Source organism: Pogona vitticeps, chromosome 7, assembly GCF_051106095.1.
Source record: "Pogona vitticeps strain Pit_001003342236 chromosome 7, PviZW2.1, whole genome shotgun sequence".
Lineage (NCBI taxonomy): Eukaryota > Metazoa > Chordata > Lepidosauria > Squamata > Agamidae > Pogona > Pogona vitticeps.
In genome coordinates, this window is record NC_135789.1 from 31,209,763 (window position 1) to 31,232,789 (window position 23,027).

The following is a 23,027-nucleotide window of genomic DNA, read 5'->3' on the forward strand; positions in this document are numbered from 1 at the left end:
GCTTGCCTGGCACCGATTCTCTCCTAAGTTTGTTTCCATCCCTTGTTCACTAGTGATGGATAATGCATTTTGAGGACCGCTCCCGTTTTCACATGCTGAATAAGCATGAAGCATATGCCGATTTGTCAAGAAAGACTTCACAGATTAAAAGGAGAGCATAGCATGTTGCAGTTTTGAATTTCTAGTTAAATTCTAGTTGCATAGAAGTGCAGGAATCCACAGAGCAGAATAGCTTCAAGTTCCGCAGAGTAGAACACCCCTTTTGTCATCAACTGGCACTTGCGGCCTCAATAATTCACTCCAACATATTAATAGGAGAAATAAAATTGTTTAATTACTTGCAATTGAACAGACTGAACAACAAACTGAACTAGCACGACTACTTTCAACAACAGACTTACTGCTTCAACAAAGATAGGGAAAAAGCACTGAACAGAGAGACTGGGATCTCTTTGGATTCAGAGGCAGGAAAGGGACAATTGTTTAGTGCTGGATAGACTGACATTAACCCCCAGTCCAGAAAGGTCCCTCCCAGCCAAGCCTACCAAAGGCAGCATGCGGGGTTACAAAAAAGACAAACTCCAGCGGAACTGAAGAAACTGCTTTCCTACAAAAGGAGTGTGTCTGGATGGTGTGGAAAGGAGGCTACAAATTTCTTTTCTTTCTTTTTTTTGTACAACGCAAGTTTCCACATTCTGGTGCCCTCTGTGTGTTTTGAACTGCCATTAACATAAATGTTCATTTATGTGGCCAGTAGGGAAGAGCTCTTTGGGAGCCGAAGTCCAAGAGCATAAGGTTGGAAAGAGCTAATTTCATGACAAGAGAACAGGTGCCTATTTTTAGGATACAGGTTAGGATCTTGCTAAGCTGGCAGTCTCTGAGGAAAGAAATAACCAAGTAAATTGGTGTCAACTTCATGGTAAAAAAAAAAGATTCCCACACATGCTGTTCTACAAGATGCATTTCACATTTCATAGCTGAATTCATTCAGGGCTGGGCCACAGACAGAAAATAACCATTATTTGCAATGATGTGAGGAGGTAATGATAGCAATAAGTGAACATATATAAACAAACAGATACAAACTTAGTTATGGATACGAAATACAGTGGAAGTATATAATCTAATTGCAGTATGCAAAGTAACAATTTATTTTCACCATTTGACTCTGCTGTTTCTTAACTGGTGGAGTGTTCATTTGAATTCTTTTAGCTCATTTTCAAGGCATTCTAATAACTGGCGTGTGTTGACATGCTCCGTTACCTAGTTGTTTTGAGTGGTGAAAAGTGGGGAGGAAATGATTAGATAAATAAAAAGTCATTTGAGGCACACCTTCATTCTACACCTTATTTTTAACCGCATGGTTACTCTTTTTTTTCCCCTGTCATAGTCGTAGTGGCCTGGGGATTTACGTAGACCCATCTACCTTTGTACACAGTTATACACAGAACTGATCGCAGAGGGACTGAGGTTGTTACAAATCCTAAAAACAAAGTTTTTCAATTGACAAATATTGCTCAAAAATATTTTTTTTAAAAAAACAGTAAACAAGTTTGTTTTTTAAAAAAAGAGATGCAATTCACTGTGGTAAGGAGTGGGCAAAGTGATTCCCCCCACCCCCCGGGGACCGCTGAGCGACAATTTCCATCCGTCTTGAGTACATTCATCCAGTGCTCAAATGTTACAGCAATCAGTGGCACAGGACCTTCAGCGATTCCCGTCCCCTAGTCTCTGATCACCGCACATGCTGGATGATGCTCATGGGAGATATGTTCCAACATCATCTGAAGCTTTACAGGTTCCCATCTCACCTCTATCTACAGTGGCTCTCTCAATGGAGTGCTGTCCAAATATGATGGACTAGAGGATTCTGGGAACTGCAGCCTGGCACATATTGAGGGCATCAGGCCAGGAAAGAACGATGGTTCCCAACCTTGGGTCACTCAGGTGTTCTTCGACTGCAGTTCCCAGGAGACTTTGCCACAGCTGCGCTGGTCGGGGTTTCTGGGAGTTGCAGTCCAAGAACATCTGGGTGAGCCAAGGTTGGGAACCACTGGTTTGGATTGCCAAGCCTGCTCTCTCCACTCCCCATGCCCGTCTTTCTCGCCCAGTAGCATCCCGTGGAGGCCAAGGAAGCGGCACAGCGGCTGGGGGACTCTGCATTGCCAGCAGGTGGAGTTCTAAGTACGCTCTTCAAAGCCGTTTGTTGTCGTTAACCCTGCCGGAGAGGGACTTTTTGGGTGAGCCAGCTGTTAGGGAAAGAAAAAGAGCGGTTAGCTTCCAATTCTGGCCGAGAGTGGCTATTTTTAAAATGTGGGAAATGATTTTCGGGGTGGCGGTGGCAGGTAATGGGGATGAACGTTCCCAGAATATTCCAATTAGCAGGTGCAATTAAGGCAACAGAACATTTCCAGAGAGGCTTGCCTGAAACTTGCGCCGTAGGGCCTGGGTCATAATTGGTGTTAGCCCGGTGCCTGTCTCTGTATTCTCTTTATTAGTCAACGGGGTTCCACCTGGGCTCCTAGAGAAAGGAAAAGAACAGAAGTCTCATTCTACAAGTTTTAGAAAAAAAAAACAGAGGGGCCTGGGGAAGGTTAGGGAAGCCTTCCTCCGTGCACCTCCTAAAAAAGGGGGCGAATCAAATAGCTCTTACCTGTCAATAGCAACCTTTTTCAGGTGTTTCCGTAAATCTAAGCCAGTTTTGCTAGGAGTGCTAGGGAAAAGATGGAAAGATAGCATGGATTGAACATTCGCCAATATCAAACTGAGAAAAAAAATGAATTTGCCAGAGCAATTGTGCAATGACTTTTCTCCTGCCAGCGGAAAGGCCATCGCAATCAGCAAGCAACTAACCAGTCATGCAAGAGGAGACAGACTGTCGTGCAACTGTTCTGATCAGATCACATAAGCAACAAGAATCCTGACTGTAAGGTTTAGGCTGTTTTCAAAGACAAACCCCTTCCCCTAAATTGGTGTACATAATTTAAAAACAACAAAAACAGAATGCTAGAAATTCATAAAGCCAACAATTAAACCCAAGACCATCAGCCCCCAAAATACTACCAGCTAGAGATCAAAAAGAGATTTTTTTTCTCCCAGAACACCTGGCAAAGAGGAGGTCTGATGAACTGATGACGCATTCTGAGAGGTTTGAGGTCAATACTACAAGGGCGTTCTCCTTGGCATTCACCAGCCCAGCCATCTTCGGCTTCTGCTGATGACCTCAGAGTACAAGAAAGCCAGAACACAGTCATTGAGCTGGCTTGGACACAAGCTGGCAGAAGCTTTGAAAAAGGACTGAAGACCTTTTCGTGAGTTTTAGAGTTGGATTCCTTGCCAACCCACTGCAAGTCAGATGCCGTAGGGAAATGCCTACGGTCAATGCTGGGGATTTATTTTTCATCTGTACGCTGGACAAAAATTTGTATGCGGCCACCAGCAGCAGAAAGCACTCACATTAAATGATTAGTAACTCGAGCAGCTGGCCGTGGATTTTTGGACTTCAGACTGATGCTCTGCAAATCCGAGAGAGTAACTAACGCCTTACGCTGCTCCAACGGCGATCTCTTCTGAAGTTTGAAAGAAAAACAGGAATGGATGAACTGAGAAAATATACAATAGACTCCACCGGTCCCCCACCCCACTCCAATTTCTTCTTGAAATGCTGCCATGGCCCTCAGTACTTTAAAGTGCATCTCACTTCCCATCTTCAGACAATCAATCGGCCTTTGAAGTTTAAAATAGTATATTCTTCCCTAACTGGAAACTCCAAAATCATTTTTGTTTGGATGACCTCCGAATCTTTTGGCACACCCAATGATGAAGAAGCACACACCCTTCTCCTCTTGCTTCTTTTGAGGAGGAAACAATTAAGACACAGAAAAGAGCAACCATATTAAACCTAAGACTTTGTCTAAGCATAGCCTGTGCAAAGAGATGGGCTGCCTAGGGATAAACGGCTGAAAAGAACTCAAGAGGAAACCCTGATTTCAGCTTTAGCTCACCTTGGATCTGCTCCAGCTGCCCGATTGAATTTGCATTGCTGCATTTATTATTTCAACTAACAGACCAGCCACTTTTGAAACTTCATCTACCATCATGCAGCCGTAGCTGTCCCAACAGCTTTAACTATTAAGAATTATAGCTGCCAGAATTGGTGTCAGAGCTGGCTTTAGTTTCTTTCTCTCTCCCTTCATGGAGTTTTTTTTAAACTAAAGAGTAGAATGAAATTATTTGATTTACATCCATCTCCTCTGGAAAAACTGGGATCCAAAGCCCCTCCCAGACTAATTTAAAAACATACGTGATAAATGTTAAAGCTTGTTTTTGCAGGCAGAGGGCCTGGAAGGTTGTGTCATCAGTATGATCACTCTCACATCATTCAGCTCGGGGTATTTCACATAAAACATGAATTACAACATTCATGTTTGGCGTTACCTTGTTCATCTCTGTGCCGCGTTGTGTCTTTTTTAGCTTCACATTTAGAAGATCCTGGATTGTTATTTGCATTGGCACCTCTTTTTTTAATGAGGCTGTCTGTGTGCAAGAAGAGAAAAGAACAGATTTTTGGATGGGAGGATTTCAAAATCTGAAGGTTAAAAAAACTCCAACACTTCTGCTTTCTTTATATATAATTTTTTTTCAAAGTAGAGGGTTCCTAAAACACTGAAGTGCATATTACTTTAAAAAAAAGAATAGAACAGCATGGATCAATTAAAAAAAAGATAAGATGAATAATACAGGACAGCAAAATCACAAAAAGCAGTCATGAGTCACTCGCTTCCTTGACCATTCCACAGAGGGGCTAGTGTAGACAACAGAGGTTATTTCAGAAATAAATCGGCTGTGAATCCAGTTCACCCTTGCTAGAAGAGCAGAAGATGCTGTCATCCTGAACTATCCCAATACACATCACCTGTGTTTTTGTAGCACCGATTCTTTTGAGAGAAAGTGGTACTGGGGGAAGTGGTGGCGGAGGGAGTGGCGGAGGTGGAGGGGGTGCTGGGGGCATCAGTGGTTGTGACGTTGAAGATACTGGTCTCACAATGTCGAACTCTCTAAGTGCAGGAAGTGCCAAGACTGGACTCTCTGAGCTTTGGCTGGTTGGAGGAGCAACAGCTCCATTCTGTTAAGCGGGAGAGAGAAACAGAGAGAGAGAGAGATTTCATCCTTAGCATGAGGAGAAGCCTTGCCTTGCACAGCGAGTTCACCTTCTCAACTCTCACAGTAAACAAACCAGGTAGCTCAGCTGCATGGACAAGAATGACGGATCTCGTCTTTTAACTAGCATCCCTCAACCTCACGTTCTGGAAGTTCATCACTGGAGCCTCTTCAAGTTACAACCTTTCTTTTAATACAGCTTCGGCTTCATGCTGTCTCTCACTCGCCCTCATCAACAGCTTCTGACCAATCGGACTGCATCTGCGTGGGGGTGTGTGTGCAGTTGGCTGTTTTTCAGCACAAGCCAGGGACAGCCAGCACGAAAGCCAAGGAGAACACAACCAAGTTAAGTAAGAGGGAGGCTTGAACAAGACGCTTCTGTAGACTTCACAGAAGAGGGACAGTTGATAATGGTAAGATACCCATGCACTACGATGGATGCTCAACAATGTCATCTTTATTTGCTGAAAGCAAACAGCTGTCCCAAAGCTTGGATATAAGGAAAGGTTTTGCCGATGTGTTGCTAAATCACAATAAACTTTTAAAGATGTCACTAACCTGAACCAAGGACTGCAGCTTAGAAAATTCAGTTTCCAGCCTTTCTAATCGCTCTCTGAGAGAGTTCAGCTCCTGCTGGCACATGTGCGATTGAAATATTGGGTTTTTTATTATTTGGAAGATCTGGGGGGATATAAAAGGTAGGTGTGAGAGAGCCACTTAATTCTTTCACAGGCATGCAAAACAGCTGGTAACAGGAAATAACCAAATTCATAGTACTTTCTTGCAACAGTCTTCAGACCTCAGATCTGGCAAATGATTATCGAATGTTTAAATGAACATAGATTTGAACCTTCAACTGGAATGTTCAAGGTCTGTCATGGTGTAATTGCCCTGATATGGCAATGACGAGCCATTCAAGAGAATTGTGTTGTTACTGAAAAGAGGTAATCTAAATGAAACAAAACATACATGAGTAACAGCTTTCCGACACCACCAAAACCAACGGGATGCTGTCATCAGCAGAGGTTTCACTGCTTCTGTTAAACGCCACAGTGGTGAAGTCCAGGACCAGAAAGGCTTATGCTCAGTGGATGGCAACATGAGGGGCCTGCAGAAAACAATGGCAAATTAAGAAGCTGAAAATATTCCCTGCCTCGATTATGATTTTTGATAAAAATGTACCAGGGGAAGGTACAATGTGTTGCCCTTGGTTTGCAAGACCCTAAACAGCTAAACTTCAGGTTGTCCAAGAGATAACATCCTTCTCTATAGACCACTCAAGCCTCTACTTACCTTACCACAATCTAGGGAGGTTCACTGGCTTGTGATCAGAAGGTGCCAACCATGTGGAGGGAGCTCCCCTTGTAAATCTGACTGTGTGTGGAGGGACTGTTTGTTCCATTCTGTTCTAGCACCTAAAACTGCGCCACTTCAAGAATACTGTATCTTCTGCATCAAAAGCCAAGCCAAGAGTCTAATGTCTGAGTTTGCTTTTTTTCCTCCTCCCTGCTAGGTTATGAAGCCTGCGGGCAGGAACAGTTTCACTTCTCACGTCTTTGGGGGCGAAGACCAGACTTTGAAAATCCGTGAGATGATGAAATTACAGCCTAGCTGAAATTACAGAAAACCACAGCACATCCAAATTAAAATAAGACACAAGCCACTTACTTTGGAGGTACAACATCTGAACGTTGAAGCTGATTAATACTTCTCCTCTTCTTCATCAAACAGATTTTTGACCTGACTTTCAGTCTGAGGCGCCGCCGTTGCTTGCTTTTGGACATTCTCCCTAAGCTCAGGCTAAGCTACATCTGTACTGTCCTCATGAGCCTGAAGTCCTGTTGGAAGAAGACGTCAGTGCCAGAAATTCTGTCAATAACAATAAGTTCCTTTTCTTGTGTCAGAAGCAAAAGTGATACTTCTGGACAGGAAGGATCAGCCGACAGGGTAGCCAATGGATACCCAAAATGCATTCAGACCCTTTCCATTCTTCTGGGGAGCTCCTTCCCTATCAACCCCCAATCCCAAGTTTATTTTTATTTATAGCATTTAAAGCAATGTTCTACGTGGCATCATCCATGCTTCTGGTGGAATGATCTGAGCTCCCCGTTGCCTTCCTTGTGAGTGGATTACAACACCCATCATGCTGAGGCAGCTGTCTGGGGATGATGGGGGTTGTGATCCACCACCCCCCGGCCCTTGGTTCACTGATCCACCGGCGCCCCTCCCTTACCTTGCAAGCAAGGCTGCCTCCTCCAGCACCTTTCCACGCCTAACAATTCAAACGGGTGGCTTCGCCCGCCGGAACCAATCAGAGCTCAGCGCTGCGGTCCCTAGACAAAAAAAAAAATCCCATGACGTCATGCGCCACGCGATTGGATACCACTCCAGCTAATAGTGTGCCTCGGCTGGCAGAAACAGCCAATCAGGTTTGAAAAGCGGAAAGAAAGGGAACCGGTGAGGGATGAAGCCTTATTGGGATGGAGAGCTAGGACTCAAGCGCTGGGCCCGCCTTTGGGGGAAAAATGGGCCAATAAGGAACGGTTTGTTTAGCTTCCCGAGCGTCTGAGTTCAGCTCACTCTTTGCTCTCCCCGTTCGCACCTCTCTGGCCTATCAAAGAGCGCGTATCCTCCGCGCCGCCCAATGAAAGATCCCGTCTCATAAAGCGGCGAGTTATAACCGCCGTTAGCCAATAGGCGTGGAGAGAGGTCCGAGCGGCGCCACTCAGGCGGAGAGCCCCCTGACAGATGACCAATAGGAAGCGGCGTCTCTTCCACTCAGGGAGGAAAGGGGTGGGTCCGGGCTGGGAGGGGGGGAACATACCACCGCCTGAGGAATGTCAACTATTCAACATGGAGACGGCGGTTACTACGCTCGAGACCATGGTGAGTCTCGGCGCCGTGGGCGGCCGGCCGCGGCCGGAGGGTCCCCGCCGTGGCCTCGGGGGAAGGGGTCGCCTGTTGAAGCGGCGGGGTGAGGAACAAGGGGGGGAAAAAGGAACCGTTGGGGAGGGAGGGAGGATGAGGGAATATATCCTTCCCTCCCCCCCTCACTGGACCGAACCATTTCTCACAGGGCGCAGGGTAGGGGAGGAAGAGAACGTTCCGTTGGGCCAGTCTATTCCCTTCGCGGGGGGGGGAAGAGCGAGAGGGAGGACAAAAAGGGGGCGTGTATCGGTCCGGTCCATTTCTTTCTCCAGCCTTGCTTTCGGGGGCGTGGCTTTTCCTCGCTGGGGGCGGGGCCTAACGGGAGAGCCCATTCTAGCCGCCGAGGGGGAGTGGCTTGTTGGGCTGGTCCATTTTTAAAAAAAAGTAATTGTCTCTACTGTATCTTTCTTTCCTTCCTCCGGAGATATAATGGCTGTTTTAAAGGAGGAGCAGGTGGCTGCGAGGAGGTAAATAAAAGAGACTGGGGTCTGACTGGATTTTTTTAAAAGTAAAAATAAAGTTTATGTTGATCTTAAGTTATAACAACAACAACACATTATTAATACCTGTATAATAGCAGTTATTAATAATTTGTAGAGCAGATGCTGTGCTTCGTGCTCGGTCTCTGCCTTCTCTATGCATCTAACTTGTTTTCTTTTCCGTACGTGTCAGTTTCACTTGCCTACTATTCAGTGTTGAGGTTCCTGTGTGTATTTCTAATTGGCATTGTTCATTTTAGGCTGGCTGGAGATCTCTGTGGCTTAGAAAACCTGGCTAGGAAGCCAAGAGTTTGGGAGCTCAGTTCCTCATTGTGCCTCCTGGGAGAAAAGCCAGCCCGGGTGGCCTTGGGCAAACTGCACATTCCCAGGAGGTTCCCAGGAGAAAGGAGGATAAACCAATTCTCTACCTAGAAAAAGGGCCTCCATAAGTCAGAATTGTCTTGACGGCACACAATATTGTTTGTTCATTTTACTATCCCAGCTTCCTTCCCTAATGCACTGCCACGTATTCTACAAGTGTTATACAGTATATGAGTTTTCAAGGGGGTGCCCTAGAAGTACCGATGTAAATACGAGCTGGCCCCATACCTGTATACTGTACTCTTGCCCAGCGGTTCCTGTCTTTCGGAACATCCTACCTCATAAAATTGTTTGGTGAGGATAAAATGGTGTGGGCCAGAGTCACTTGAGCTTCTTCGGACTCCCTGGAGAAAGAATAAGATAATTAGCATAACGAATAAAGTGAGAGAAGCAAGCTTCTGTGGCGCTTACAATCTCAAAGTGGGGAAATGGAGAAAAACAGGAGGGGGAGAAATTTAGAAGTAAATACAAATAGTGTTTTCAGTCCCTTTGGCTACGTTAGGAAAGCTTAGTTACAGTTTGGTGATAATATATATTCTGCCTTTGATAATAATCCCTTGATGCTCAATTAAGAAGATAAAGGGAACGCTTCTGGATCGGCTCAAAGGCATCTCTAGCCCAAGCTTGAACCCTGGCCAGCCATGTCTATATGGTAAGGCCCTGGATGCTGGATGTAACTGTAAGAACCAGTGGCTGTTGATCGCTTCATTCTTGGTGAAGCTAAATTTTAAGCATTCCGGGGACAGAACAGTACGTTGAAAATATTTATAGAACTTGGCTGTAGATCTGAGCAAAAAGTGGCTGAGTCCACTCGGGTTAGTTTGTTTCTTTCTACAAGTGTTATGTATGGAAGTATTTTTGGGCCTTTGTCCCTTCTGTTTGAGGTGTCTGGCTGCTACTTTTCTCCTCCTTTACAAATGGCGAGGCTTTTCCATTTTCCTCTGCCCGGATGGTTTGGCGTTAAACGTGGCTGTCCAAATTCATTTGGATCACTGAAAGAATGATTCGGCCAGACTGCATCCCTGTGACAGGCTTGGTATTTGTGCTTGTGCACAATATTTGCAGCCTGAAAAATTCCGAGTTCCACTTTTCTTCCACCGTGGCCGTGGGGATTTCTGAACATGTGTGCTGAAGATCCCAAATATCATGAAAGTGTCTAGATTTAAAATAGGCATTTTGAAAGATCTTTTTTTTTTAAAAAGTGTACACTAAGAACAGCAGCTGATCTGACGGAGTGTAGCTTTGCCCCGCTATCACCAGAACATCATTGCTTCCCTGTAACGAAAGATGGACATGATGTGCCATTTTAGCTTAGAGTTTGTGCTTCTTGAATGGCCTCCTGCTCTGTGTCTGATCTTTTCTGCTGGCACCGTCAGTAGGAAAGGTCAACTTGTGTGTGTCTTTTATATTGATCCAGTCTCTTTATTTCCTAAGCTTCCGGCAGATATTTTGAGATCTGGAGTCTGATACCTCCTTGGTGTTCTCTGGGGAACAGTCTTAGGCTTGTTTCTTTACATTAGGGGTGAGTGACAGGTAGCCCTCTGGATGTGGGTGGGCTGTGGCTCTAATGTGCTGCCCCCATTGGTGTGGGCAAAGTGTGGCCCACTGGTCACAGCAGACTTCCTAACTGGCCTTAGAAGTCTCGTTGCACCCTCTAGAGGGTGCAAAGAGCAATTTCCCCACGTTTTCCCACTGTGATCTGTTTTATGCTGTGGGGAGGGGTGTGTTCCTTTTTCAAAACTGGGAGCAACTAGAAAATTGCACCCAGTTTTGGAAAAAGCACACCCCCTTCTATAGAATGATATGGGTCTGCGTTGCTCCAAATGTGGGGAAATGGTTACTCCTGCCCTATAGAGAATGAGCCCGATCCTACCTCTGCCCTAAAGGGAAGGGATGGAATTGCCATTGAGCGGGTTGGTAGGGCCACATATTCCCTACTCAGAACATCCAGAAGATATTAGGTTTTGTAAGGCCTTGCCGGCACATGGTCTTGAGGCCTATATTGGAGAGATACTCCTGTCTTTTTCTTGCTCGATACGGTGTAGGTAGAAAATAATCAGGGTTCTCTTAAGACAGATATATGTGAACATATGCCAACGTATTTTGAAAGCAACATGATGGATTTCTTTGCTCTGAAAATAAAGTGCCTTAAAATAGCGCTTCCTTCCAATTTGCAAAGCATGGCGTATATTATGTGGTTAGATGCTGAGCCTGGACACGTTTGCCATTTTTACAGTGTTTCAAGCTTCTCTGTTCGGAAAACCAACAAAGTACCTTTCTACCCTTTTTTTAAGAAGCCTTAAAATGTTTTCTTGAAGGCTTTCACGGCTTACAAAGTTCCCTTTTTTTGAGCCTGGCTACTTCTATATCTGGATGCCGAGAGGTATCTGTCCACTGCCCTTTTTATGTTGTACTACTAGTGAACATGCGCAGAAAGCAGTGCAATGTTAAAAGGGCATTGGCCAGTAATGCTCAGTCAGCTAAAACACAACTTGAAGGGAAGTATGAGTTCTTCTACCCCCTTCTTCCACGTCCCTGCTAACTATACTTCACATGTCTGATAGTGGCGGTGTAAACAAGGACATTAAAATGACCAGACTGTGCGTAACGATATCATTACTTTCTGATCCATCAGTCTGTGACAAAAGAGCGGCATCTTTCCCGGTGATCAAAGGATTCCTTCCTGCTCATCAGAAGGTTATTCTTTTGGTTATGTATGTTTTTGTGTGTGTCCATATGTCACTTCCTGTCTGTCATTAAAAACTTGACATGTCTAGAGTCACCGCTCCATAGAAGACCATGCTACCACCAACAGACTTCTTCTAAAGCTTGGAAACATTGCTCCATTATTTTGGACTACAATTCCCAGAATTCCCTAGCTGGTACGTTAACTGGCTAGGGAATTCTGGGCAGGGTGGATTTGATTTAAATCAAGTCAATTTAAATCCCCGCCTCCTTCCTCATCGGCTGTCCGTGTAAGAGGAGTGTCCCGTGCCGCCATCTTGCCGAAGCGCCTTGCCGCCGCCGCCGAGCGCTCTGACTTCATTGCACTACTGTACTTCCCGGCTAGCAGTGCAATAGTATTGTCAAAGCACTCGCAGGCGGATCCTACAGCGAGGGTCTCGCCCAGCTTCCAGCGGGTTCTCCGAACGCACGGATGCGGATCGTGCCTCCAGGGGCGTTGAAGACCTTTGTGTTGCCTTATGTGAGCGTGGACTGGTGGAGCAATAAACCACAAGCCTTCCTTGGTTAAGTGGTGCTCCTGGTGAGTAGCTCTAGGAAGGAGGGGTCTCTGCCTTCCCGTTGCTTCCCTCTGTCTGTTGGTCCTGGATTCCAGTCACATACACCTTCATAGGAAATGAGAGATAAACATTAACTTTAGCATTTTTAAAATATGTGAATGGTGTCTTTTGATAGTAGCGACTCTAGCTGTTTGTTTATTCATTTTCCAGTTATCCTGTGTTGGTTTTGGCAAACAAAACACTCTCGAAGTGTGGGTGATTTGTACACTCTGTCAAAATAATCTAAAACGGCACCATCGTTTCCTCGTTTAGATTCACCGACAGCCCGAGTTACTTTACGGATCTGCATGTTTGCTGCTTGTTGCCTTCTAGGAAGCCTGTGATTCGCTGTGAACGGAGAGGCCTTTTATTTATTTCGCTGTTGGAAAAGACACCTCCTTTCTCTTTTTATTTTTCAGCCCGACCCCATTTTGAAACACCTCCTCCTGGCAGGCCCATGTCCTTTCTTCCAGCAGTCACATATTTAGTGGGAGGTAAAAGGAGATACTTAAAATTCTTAAGATGCCAGCGTATTTTGGGTTGTGGAAGCAAGGCGCATGGATCGAGGTTGCCGCCTCTTTACCGGCATTACCTGGCTGTCTTCTGATCAGTCCAAGTTGGTAGTTGTGGCGTTCTGGTCCTTTCTGTCTACCTGCTTTCTGCTGGCATAGGGTGGAAGAAGACCGCTAGTAGGAACAGAGCATAAGATGTGGGCGTAGCTGTAGAGGGATGGGCAGGAGGCACTCAGTCTACATATTGTTTTGTGGTCTTCAGACATCTCAAGAGCTTGGAGCCTACCTCCCCCCGTGTTGATGGACCTGTCCAACTTTTTAGTTATGATATAGGTTCCCCGAACAGAAGCCTGTTTGCCCTTTTACTGGTGCCCTTCATGAGGGGATACCTCCCTTTGCCGTTTGCTTGGGGTATCTACCCCAAGGCTGGGTTCTTCAGCCCCAGCTGTTCTGCTACGCTGTTGGGATAGCAAAAAAGCAAAGTGAGTGGGTTGTTCTGTTTGCTTGCTTTTGCAAAGTGGCGCTTGCATTGCCTGAAGCTCAGCGCAGTGGTCGTTGGTGGCCAGTGTTGACAACACTGAGTGTAATGGACCCTGAGTCTGACCCAGCGTAAGGCGGCTTTCTCCTGAAAAGGTGCACTTAACGCCCAAAATGCCTGGTAGCCATGAGATGAGGCTCAGCCTATTTATGAGGCCTCATTCCAAGTGGACCTTGGGGAAATTATTTTTCTGGATGATGCCTCCTGGCCAGTGTGGTCATTCTGGGGAATTCTGAGGCTTGTTCAAAAGGTAACTTTTCTAAGCTCTGACACACAAGAAGATTGGTTTGTGGGTCAAGATGCAATCCAGCTTCTGGTTTGCTTCGGGACCTATTACACTGTTAAGTCCAAAATGATTCTCTTTTAATGAAGGTGTTCAGTGGATTTGTTCTTCCAACAGGGTGTTCTTCATGGCCGCCCCTCCAGAGATGCTTTTAGAAGCTGTGTAGTGTTATTGAGGGAATAACTTTTCAGTTCCGCAATCTTGCTCAGATCCTTGGCTGTTTTTTCTCTCTCTCCTGAGTGCAGGCTAACAACATAGCTGAAAGTTATGGTAGTTTCTCCGTTCATCAATCCTGTTTTATCAAATGTTGGCAAGCGTATCTCTCTGGAGGCTGATTTTTTTTTAAAAAGCCTCATTAAGTGAAAGAGAAAGACCGCACCATCAAAATCTGTTGCCCCCTAAACGTTCTCCTGAGTGTGTCAGAACTGACATTAATAAAATTATCATGGAGATGGTTTAAGGAAGATAACTTTTCTTCGCTGCAGGAGTGTAAGAGTGAAAGGGTCACAGTCGTGGGCTACTCTCTTCTGCAAGATGCTCCCTTTGCTGCGGTCAAGAGACGCTTTGTGTTCAGCTGGAAGGGGAAACCTCAGCCACTATCCGGACTGAATCCCTTTTCAGAGAAGTCCTCAGGGCACAGGGGGGGCACCTAGGGATCAAATGCAGGATGAAAATTGCCAGTGCATTTAACTTCAACATTCTTACTGGCAATAATTAAGCCTTAGGAATGCCATTCTGGTCTTTTAGTGAAGGGGAAAACCTCTACAAAAGCAGAACAATGGCATTGTGACAAAGGAAACACGGGTGTTCTGGGGGAGTCCTGGGGGGCCATTTTGGGACCCTAAGGAAGCCCCTGTTTCTTCCCAGGGGCTTACGGTTCCCCACCTCTCTTATACAGTGCAGGCGGCCTCCTCCTGAGTGCCATTGCAGCCGCCTGCCTTTCCGAAGCGATTCAGTTACTAAGTGGCGGTTTGGGCCCATTTAAGACCTCTGGATGGGGAACTGTATGATTAGCAAGGACTTGGGGACACCGGCTGGCCTTAGAAACATTAGGTAGATCTGTATAATAGCTGTTTAAGAAAGTACTTTACATCGAGGGCCTGTTCAGAATTGTTAAAAAGCGCCCTCCCCCCCCCCCCCACTCTGCTACACTTATAGGGACAGCATATAAGACAGGAAAGGATAAGAGGGTGGGTGTGTTCTGGCAGGGCCCGGCACATGAGATGATGCTTTAAAAGGCTGAGCAACAGGGCAGTCAGAAGATCCGTGTGCCCCCTTCTGCATTTAAAGAGATGAAAATCGGGACAACCCTGGCATCGCCTGCTAGGGTTCTGTTCTCAGCTCCAAAGATCCACAATAGCATCTGTGATGCAGTGCCTGCACCCTTGTATTGTGCAGCCCCCCTAACCATCTCTGGATGTGTGCTTCGCTTTATAGAGGACGATCCATCTCTATGCACTCGCTTGCTTTGGCCAAAGTTTAACTTAAGAGGCCCAGAAGGACGGGCGCGTCTCCCCCCTCATTGTCTGGGCAACCAAAGAGGAGGGAAGGCAGCGTTTAGAAACGATGAGGAGCACGAGGGAGCCGGGGTTTCCGGCGTGCTGGTGCCTCCTTCACGATCCCTTCCACTCGCGCAGGAGCGCCGACATCATCACAGAGCAAAGATCTGTGGTTTGTTTATTGTGTCCTTGGAGCTTGGCAATAGTTTGTTTTCCTCCCAACAAGCCAGAGAAAGAATCTACCACTTCTTTTATGTTTTTTTCCCCTCCCCTGCTAGTGTGTTGGTGGGGCAGGAGAGAACAAGTCGAAGCTCGATGTAAGGAAAGTTCCTTGTTCCTCTTTTTTATCCGCTCCCCCCTTGCAGATGGGAGCACCTGAGGCCGGGCATAGGGGCACGACCCAAATTGTGCTTCAGTTTGAAGGCAGGACCTTTTGGGCTGTGTGTATTTCGCAACAGGGCCATTCAGGGAGACAACAAAGGGTGGTTCACACGGCGTCTTTGCTGCAAACTTGTGTACTCCGTAGAATCTGGTAGAATCTGATGTCTGGACCTGACCATTTCTTCAAACACGTCCTTGATTCTCATGCTGCCATCTTGTTCCATCTTCCAGAATCAATCCCACCTCTTTAAAAAAACAACAACAAACACCAGCCAGTATTGCTGTAAGATTTGTGATGCCTGATGGTTTCACAAAGATTCTAGAAGGTTCCCCTACTTTGCCCTCCTTCCTACCAGAGGTTCTGGCCTGGCAAAGTTACCTGGAGACATACAGTTGGGGTGGTTAGTTCCACGTGTATATTGTGAGGGTTGTGACTGACCGTATGGGGTGTTTCAGTTCCAGAAAGCCGAGTCAGATCTGGATTACATCAAGGCGATGTTGGAATTTGAAATGATGAAAGGTCTCCCCGATGGACTGTCTCAAGAGGTACCGTACTTTGATTTAAGCTTTGAAACCCTGGCTCACAAAGAATTTGTCCTTCAGGCCTTAAAATCTGAGGCTGTTGTAGATTTTGATGCATTTTAAGCCACCTGTGTGTTGTTTTTTTTAAAAATCCATAACTATTTCTTATTGGCATACACCCAGGTTTATCTGTTGCATTGCTTTGCTCACTTTCTCCCATAGACCTTTTTGGAATCCTACTCTGGAGAGGCCGGCCACTCTTCAAAATGGCAGTTCCTAAGGTCTTGGCGATGGGTTTGGAAAGCAAACGTTGTGTGCACTTGGGAGTGAACTTCAGCAGATTGGCCATCTGTGCAGAGCAGACAAAAGCCGTCAGAGGTGGAGAAAGTGTGCGTCCAGGAGGCTGTCTAACTATGATCAAATGGAGAATTGATGTCTCTTCTTTGTTGCCCTCACATCCAGCTGGTCCCCTCTGCCCTCTGGGTTTCCAGTTTTTTAAAGCTGAGCAGACGCACATGTCTCTCTGTTTTGATATCTGCCTCTCTCCCTTCCGTCCTTGGTTGGGGCAGAAGAGGGTTGCAATAGCAGGTGGTCATTGAGACAGTCGGAGGAAGACCTGTAGCCTGCCAGACTCTTTGGTCCTAGAGCACTGAGTGGAGAACTTGTGGCTTGTCCAGCTGTGGTTGGACTACATCCCCCATCAGCCCTAGCCAGCATGGCCAAGCATGATGGGAGTTGTAGCCCAGCAACATCTCTGGAGTGCTACAAATAGCTTGCCCTTGGCACACCAGATCCAAGAAGTTAAGACTCCTTGGTTGGCATCTCCTTGGTCCTTCTGGAATCGGACAACCTAGGGTGTTACTTTTCTTGCTCCTTTCCTCCTCTAAAACAAGCAGATAGCTCAGTGGGTTGGAACAGCTGGATGTGGAGCCAGGGGTTGGCAGTTTGATTCCCCATGTATATTTTGGGAGAAGAGCCAACCTGTATGGCTTTGAGTAAGCTGTAAATTCCCTGGCCGACCCCCAGGAGAAGGGAGGGTCAACCACTCCGAAGCAGCCTCTACCTAACCCCCCCCCCCCCCAAGAGTTGCCATCCATTGGAACAACACGACAGCATGCCATTATTAGTTACTCTCCTTCTCCTAAGGATGAAATGTGCCCAAATCAATTAAAACGAACCCTTTTGATCCTATTTTCCTGATTCCAGGAAAACCCGGTGGTTCTTGTGCAGCAGCTGTCCATGGTGAAGTCTCGCTATAAAACCTTGTGTGAGCAGCTAGAAAAGATTTCTCTCGAGCGGCGGGAATCCATGCGCTCCATCCGTGCCACTCTTGCGAAGACGGTGAAGCTGGTCCAGGAGATACAACACCACACCGGCATGGAGGTAAGGCTTTCGGTTTATTTGCTTGAGAGCAAACACATCTCCCTCACAAAAGGGATTTTCGGGTTTTCTCCATGAGAGTTGCTTCTGGGAAGACACATACCTCAGCCCATGGCAGATAGTTTCATTAGACCCGCCTTTTCTCCGGTGCCCTCCAGATGTTGGCTTCCTGTTTCCATCAGAGGTCCATTTTCAATCCATATTAGTTTAGCATTGCCCTACGAAGAGGATGTCAAGATCTGGAAAAATCCTACAGCCATACAACAGAGCGCCCCCCCCCGAGATCTTCCACTACATCTGGATCCATCTTATCCTCACCCTGGGCTCTATCTCTGTGTGTTTGCAAACGCTGGCAGGTTCTGGGTTGGAAAAGTAAGATGGACAAGCTTCTGTAAGGCAGGGACGTTCTTGGGACTCACTAAAAGTATGTCATGCAGTTCTGAGGTAGAGTACCTTCTCTGTGAGGTTCTTGTATACATAAAATTGCCGGGTATAACGTTACTCTCTTTCCCTTCCCCTAGATTTCTCCTCTATCAGAAGAAGAACAGCTGGCAATGCAACACTTAATGCTGCAGACTCCGGAAGAAACGGACCTTCCCGCGAAACAGGTCAAGTTGGATGCTGAGAAACCGGCTTTAGTATTGAGTAACTCGGGGGGGTTACTGCTTGTCTGTGAACAGGAGATAACCATTAATATATATATATATATATATATATATACACATACATATATACATATACATACATACATATATATACATATACATACATACATATATACATATACATATACATATACATATACATATATATATATATATACACACACATACACACACACACACACACACACACACACACACACACACACACACACACACACACACACACACACACATATATATATATATATATGTATGTATGTATGTATGTATGTATGTATGTATGTATATATACTGTATATATACTGTATATATACTGTATATCTATCTTTGCTCTTTCTCTTGGCCTTTTGCCAAAACTAGCTTCTTCGAAACCAAAGTTTTCGATTAAAAAGGTTTTTTTATTTTTTAAAATGCTTGCATTCTTTGTCCACAGAATTGTCTGGAGGAACCTGAAGTCCACTGATGCTGCGCTGGAAACTGCAAAAAGAGCAGATCGAAGTTGACAAACGAGGCCATAACTTTATACGTGTAAATGTTTGCAGATTTTTAAAAAGTGGTTGTTCATTGTTCCCCTTCTGTTGTACATAGGCTCTATAGCCTTGTTTGATGAGTAATGTATCTGTGATGGAGACTGATGTGCTGGTGGTGTCGATGTTGTGCCTGTATTGAGGCTTAAATTGTGAAAGATGCTTCCACCCAGCTAAACTGTACCCACTCAGAGAGCAACATGTATTTACTAAATATTTTCATTCTGTCCTTAGAGTGCTCAGAATCCCACTCACAATACCCTTCAACAAGCAGAACCAATTGAGAAAAATGCAGTCCCATGCCATTAAAAACCAAACCAAACCGAAAAACACAATTACAATGAAAGAGATATTCAAGTGTGCTACTGGTTGTAAGCGCATCTTTATTGCTTTGGAATAACTTCCAAACAGTTTTTTTTTTCATTTTAAATGTTGCATCATGGACTCTGTGATATAGAGTGAGATTTCCAAATTGTACATTCCATGCCTTTTAAAAGTAGGGAGTAACTTGTCTGTTGCTGGCTTTTTTTAGGTGGTCTGTTTCTGAAATGCGACATCAATGCTGAAACCTGTGGTCTAATCCATTGGGGGGGATGATGATGATCATCTGATTGTCTTTCCCCCTCCTGCAGGGCAAAGAGGTGGTGCAGCTGATTGAGCCCAGCCTGTTTTAAGGAATTCAGCAGCCTTTGTTGTGGCTGAGCTTTTGCAGAACTTGTCCAAGAAAAGTACCCTCGGGGCTACAGTACTTTGGGCTTCTGCTGTAGCCACCCATCTCTGCTATCTTACTGTCTTGTACAACTCCATGTATTGAGATGCTTCTTTTGGTATATTTCAAAGCCATAGGTGTGAACTTTGAAACTGTAGCTGAAGTCCAAGAGTTTTTCCTTAACTTAAAACAAATGGAAAGAATAAAGGTGTATTTGTATCCTTTTCATCTGGTCGCTAATTTTCCTCCCCTCATGATCCCATTTTGCTTCTTATGTCAGGAACTGGGAGAATGGCTAGGAGAAAAATGGATTTTCCCAGGAAGAGTACATGGTTGCAAGCTATCCCTGGTGTAATGCAACCTTTGGCTAGTTTTGGTCTTGAATATACAATTAAGAGCCATTAACTTTACAAAAGACCAGCCTTTCACTTGCCAATACGGAGAGATCCAGTTGCCTCTTTATAGGATGGACAGGCTGTAGGGGTGGGCAGCCCCAAGGAACATCCACACTTCCAGATTTACCATCACACCACTGGTTGTTGTCGAATGGCTTTTGCTCTGAATTCTTACTGTGTGTCTGTCTGTTCAGATGTTTGTTTTCAAGAAGAATCATGGTGCGCCCTTGAGAAAAGTACAATCCCTGTAAAGTAATTCAAATTGACTAAGAAGTAGCGCCAAGTGACTCAAATGGTTCAGGGATACAATAGGAGCCTGTATCTGCAGGATCAGTATCCACGGTTTCACTTATCCACGGTCTAGAAATATTAAACTATTAAATGAAAAAAGTGAGAGAAATATGTATTTCCATCATGAAGTTACCAGAACTGGCCACTAGAAGGAGCCAGAGACCATGCTCTGTATAGAATTTGCTATCATCTGCGGATTTTGGCATCTGCGAGGGCAGGAAGGGGCTTCAAACCCATCCCCAGCAGATGTCCCAGCCTTACTGCACTGCAGTGAAATCTCATCCAGAAGCGATGGAACAACCTCTAGCGGTTTTGTTTCCTTGAAAGAGATGGAAAAGCCACACCCTCTTCTCCGACAGATCTGGTGAAAGCTTTGTTGTCGGGAGCGTCTCGTAACTCCCAGCTACCAAGCTGCAAAACATACAGTGACAACAGCCGTTCTGTTCATGTTGACATAACTTGACCATCTGAAGCGCTGAGTGTGATGAGAAGCAATTGAGGCAGTTACGAATCAAAGCTCCAACTGGATTTGTTTGGGGGGTGGGTGGGTGGAAGGAAGGTTCCAGCGTCACCCTGGTAAGATAAAAGATGCTTGAAAGAGGGTCTGTTACACGCTTGTTGATATGAGTAGCTGTCAGCATTTAAGAAAACTGTGTTTTGTTTGTTAATTTGATTAATTCTTCTATATTGCTGCCAAGGTGCTAGTCTAGCGATGGGTTTTATTTCTGTTCTTAGGGCTGGCGTTCATATGGGACCACTCTCTCCATGACTACTCTGAAGTAAGTCTCATTGTGTCCAGAGGGAATTACTCCCCAGTGACAGTGTAGGGTTGTAACCGTGGTTGAGTAATTGAGGTTAAAATTCTTCCTATTTTTCTTGGTCTGTTTGATATACTACTGGCTAACACCCATCTCTGTGTTCAAGACACCTTTTTTAAAATGATTAACTTGTGCCTTGGCTTTAGCTATGTTTCCTTGGAAGTCAGTCCTGTTTCAGTTCAATATGAGTGTTTACTTCCAGGTAAATGAAGTTAGGAAGACGGCCATCTGCTCCTGGCAGTCTCTGTGCGGGAAGAAATCCCATTTACTGTATTTAAATACGGTTCGTTCTTTGCTTGGCCTGCAACATCGCTCCCCCATAAAGCAGCCAGCTGTTTTTTTCCCCCCAGGATGATCCAAGTTGAATGTGCTTGGTCAGCGAAGCCCCATTCCAGGGAGACACTAACGTTTTCTAAACATAAGTGGATCCTTTGTGGCATTAAATGCAGGGTGCTTGTTTGACATCCAGTTGGCAGGATGTCAGATAGAACACACAAAACACATACAGAGGAAATTGCTCCTCATTGTAACTTTTGAGATATAACCATAAGCTCAGAAATTGCCCATTATGGATAACTGCTGGGATCTGAACCATCAATCAGCATCTGCAGAGGTGGGGGTAATAATGCCCATTGCACTCTTGAGCTGTTGAACTGTTTTGGAAAAAAATTCTGATCCTAGATCGTTGCTTTTGCTATTCCATCATCCTTGTGGACGAACCATGGTGGAGGAGGGACAGGCAATCGGCGGCCCTCCAGAGGCTGCGGGATTGCCAGCCTCCATCATCCTGCACTCCCTAGACTAATAATGCTAGTTAAAGGGTGTTGGGGATCAAACCAAATTAGAAGAGCCAGGAAAGTGCCCGTGAAGGGACCCGGAAGTTCCTCCTCTGCCTTTACCAAAAACTAGAGGGTTTTTGGATTTTTTATTTTATTTTTAAGGACAGCGACCTAATGCAATCCCAACATTTCACCGCGCCGAAAAAAAAGAAAGCTGGAAGACTGGGCGGCGCATGCGCGCGGCAGCTCTTCTCCCTACTACAGTAGCTCGCGCGGGTACCCCCCCCACCTCCCTGGCGGCACATGCGCGCGGCGGCTCGCCGGTTTCCTTAAATGCGGCAGCGTCCCCTGAGGCGCGGCGCCGAAGGCGGGCGCATGCGCAGTGAGGCGGCTGCTGCCTTCTCGTTCTCCCTCGTTAATAACGGCCTTTTCCGACTTATTTTCCTCACATACTATTTCCACAGAAGGGGCGGAGGGAGTTGTAATATGAAAAGAGCCTTAGAGGGAGGAGGGCCGTGAGGCGCGCGGTTTTGTGCGGGGGGGGGGCGAGAGAGTGTGAGAGAGGCGCCCGTGCGCATGCGCGTTGAGAGGCAGCCCAACGATGGGGGCGACGCCCCTCCTCTCTTTCAATCCTTATACCTCTAATAAAAAGTCGGAAAAATGAGTCTCATTTTCCCTCAGAGACGCCGCGGCTGAGGCGGAGGAAGCGGCGGGGAAGCTCCGGTGGTGACTGTTGGTGGTGGTGGTTGTTTTTTTTTTACCCCCCACCCCGGCCCGGTTCGCCTGAGGGGGGCGCTTTTTGAACCATGGACGAGCAAAGTGTTGAGGTAAATAAATAAATCTTCCTCATGGTGACTGTAATGATTATCATAATGCCCGAGGAGGGGGAGGAGGAGGAGGAAGGGGGACGACGACGACGACTCACCTGTGCAGGTAGATGGGGAAGGGGCTGCCTCCTCTTTGCTCCATCTGCCCTTGGGCCCAAATGGGGAGGGGGGCGTTTAGAATTTTTTTCCCTTCCCCCTTCTCGCAATGGCCTAAAAAACACGGGGTGGGGGTGGGGGAAAGTGTTTGGGGGGGTCCAGGACGCCTGGGTCCCTCTGGGAACGGGGGGGGGGCTTTGCTAGATTGGGGGGGGGTTGCTGGTGGGGTGGGGTGGGGTGGGGTGGGGGAGGGAGGTGGCTAGAAGGCTTGCAGACCCCACCCCACCCCGCCCTTTGTGACAAAATGGGTTGGAGGGCTTCCCCAGGACGCCTGGGACCCTTCCCCAGCTCCTGACCCCCCCCACACCTCCAGGAAAAGAGCTGGGTTTGGGTGTAGGACACCTGGGTCCCTTCTTTGCACCCTTCCTCCATCATTGGGGGGGGAGTCTACTTTGAAGTCAAAACTATTTTTCTTTCCCTCCCTCAACCCCCCCAGTGTATAGATAGATGGGGAGGGGGGTGAGAGAGTGCTGGAAATGGTGGTTATTCCTAGGAATTAAGAAGGATGCTTTCCCA

At 46.2% G+C, this 23,027-nt stretch overlaps 3 protein-coding genes across 5 annotated transcripts in view; 2 read left to right on the plus strand and 1 right to left on the minus strand.

Moving 5' to 3' along the window:
• Nucleotides 1-312: 312 nt before the first annotated feature.
• Nucleotides 313-7,533, minus strand: PRR11 (proline rich 11). Of its 3 annotated transcripts, none has more exons than XM_078379316.1 (10): nt 7,394-7,533; nt 6,829-6,998; nt 6,130-6,268; nt 5,719-5,841; nt 4,916-5,125; nt 4,438-4,536; nt 3,457-3,569; nt 2,654-2,713; nt 2,425-2,521; nt 313-1,263 (listed from the first exon to the last, which is right to left on the minus strand). In XM_078379316.1, exons 2-10 carry the CDS (start codon nt 6,942-6,944, stop codon nt 1,195-1,197), a joined length of 1,026 nt encoding a protein of 341 aa, XP_078235442.1. In that variant the 5' UTR covers nt 6,945-6,998; nt 7,394-7,533; the 3' UTR covers nt 313-1,194. The 3 variants fall into 3 exon arrangements, with proteins under 3 accessions (XP_078235442.1, XP_020642547.3, XP_072834685.2); XM_020786888.3 differs by having other exon boundaries at nt 313-2,249; nt 6,829-7,029; nt 7,394-7,531; XM_072978584.2 differs by having other exon boundaries at nt 313-2,249; nt 7,394-7,530.
• A 361-nt stretch (nt 7,534-7,894) lies between these two features.
• Nucleotides 7,895-19,469, plus strand: SKA2 (spindle and kinetochore associated complex subunit 2). Its single transcript, XM_020786949.3, has 5 exons — nt 7,895-8,046; nt 15,899-15,988; nt 17,171-17,347; nt 17,866-17,952; nt 18,443-19,469. The coding sequence occupies exons 1-5, from the start codon at nt 7,909-7,911 to the stop codon at nt 18,470-18,472; spliced, it is 522 nt and encodes a 173-aa protein (XP_020642608.2). The 5' UTR covers nt 7,895-7,908; the 3' UTR covers nt 18,473-19,469.
• A 2,439-nt stretch (nt 19,470-21,908) lies between these two features.
• Nucleotides 21,909-23,027, plus strand: part of TRIM37 (tripartite motif containing 37) — a 30,710-nt gene continuing 29,591 nt past the window's right edge. The window contains exon 1 of the mRNA XM_020786834.3: nt 21,909-22,355. Within this exon, the coding sequence (XP_020642493.3) occupies nt 22,335-22,355 (21 nt within the window). The 5' untranslated portion in view covers nt 21,909-22,334. The remainder of the gene's footprint in view (nt 22,356-23,027) is intronic.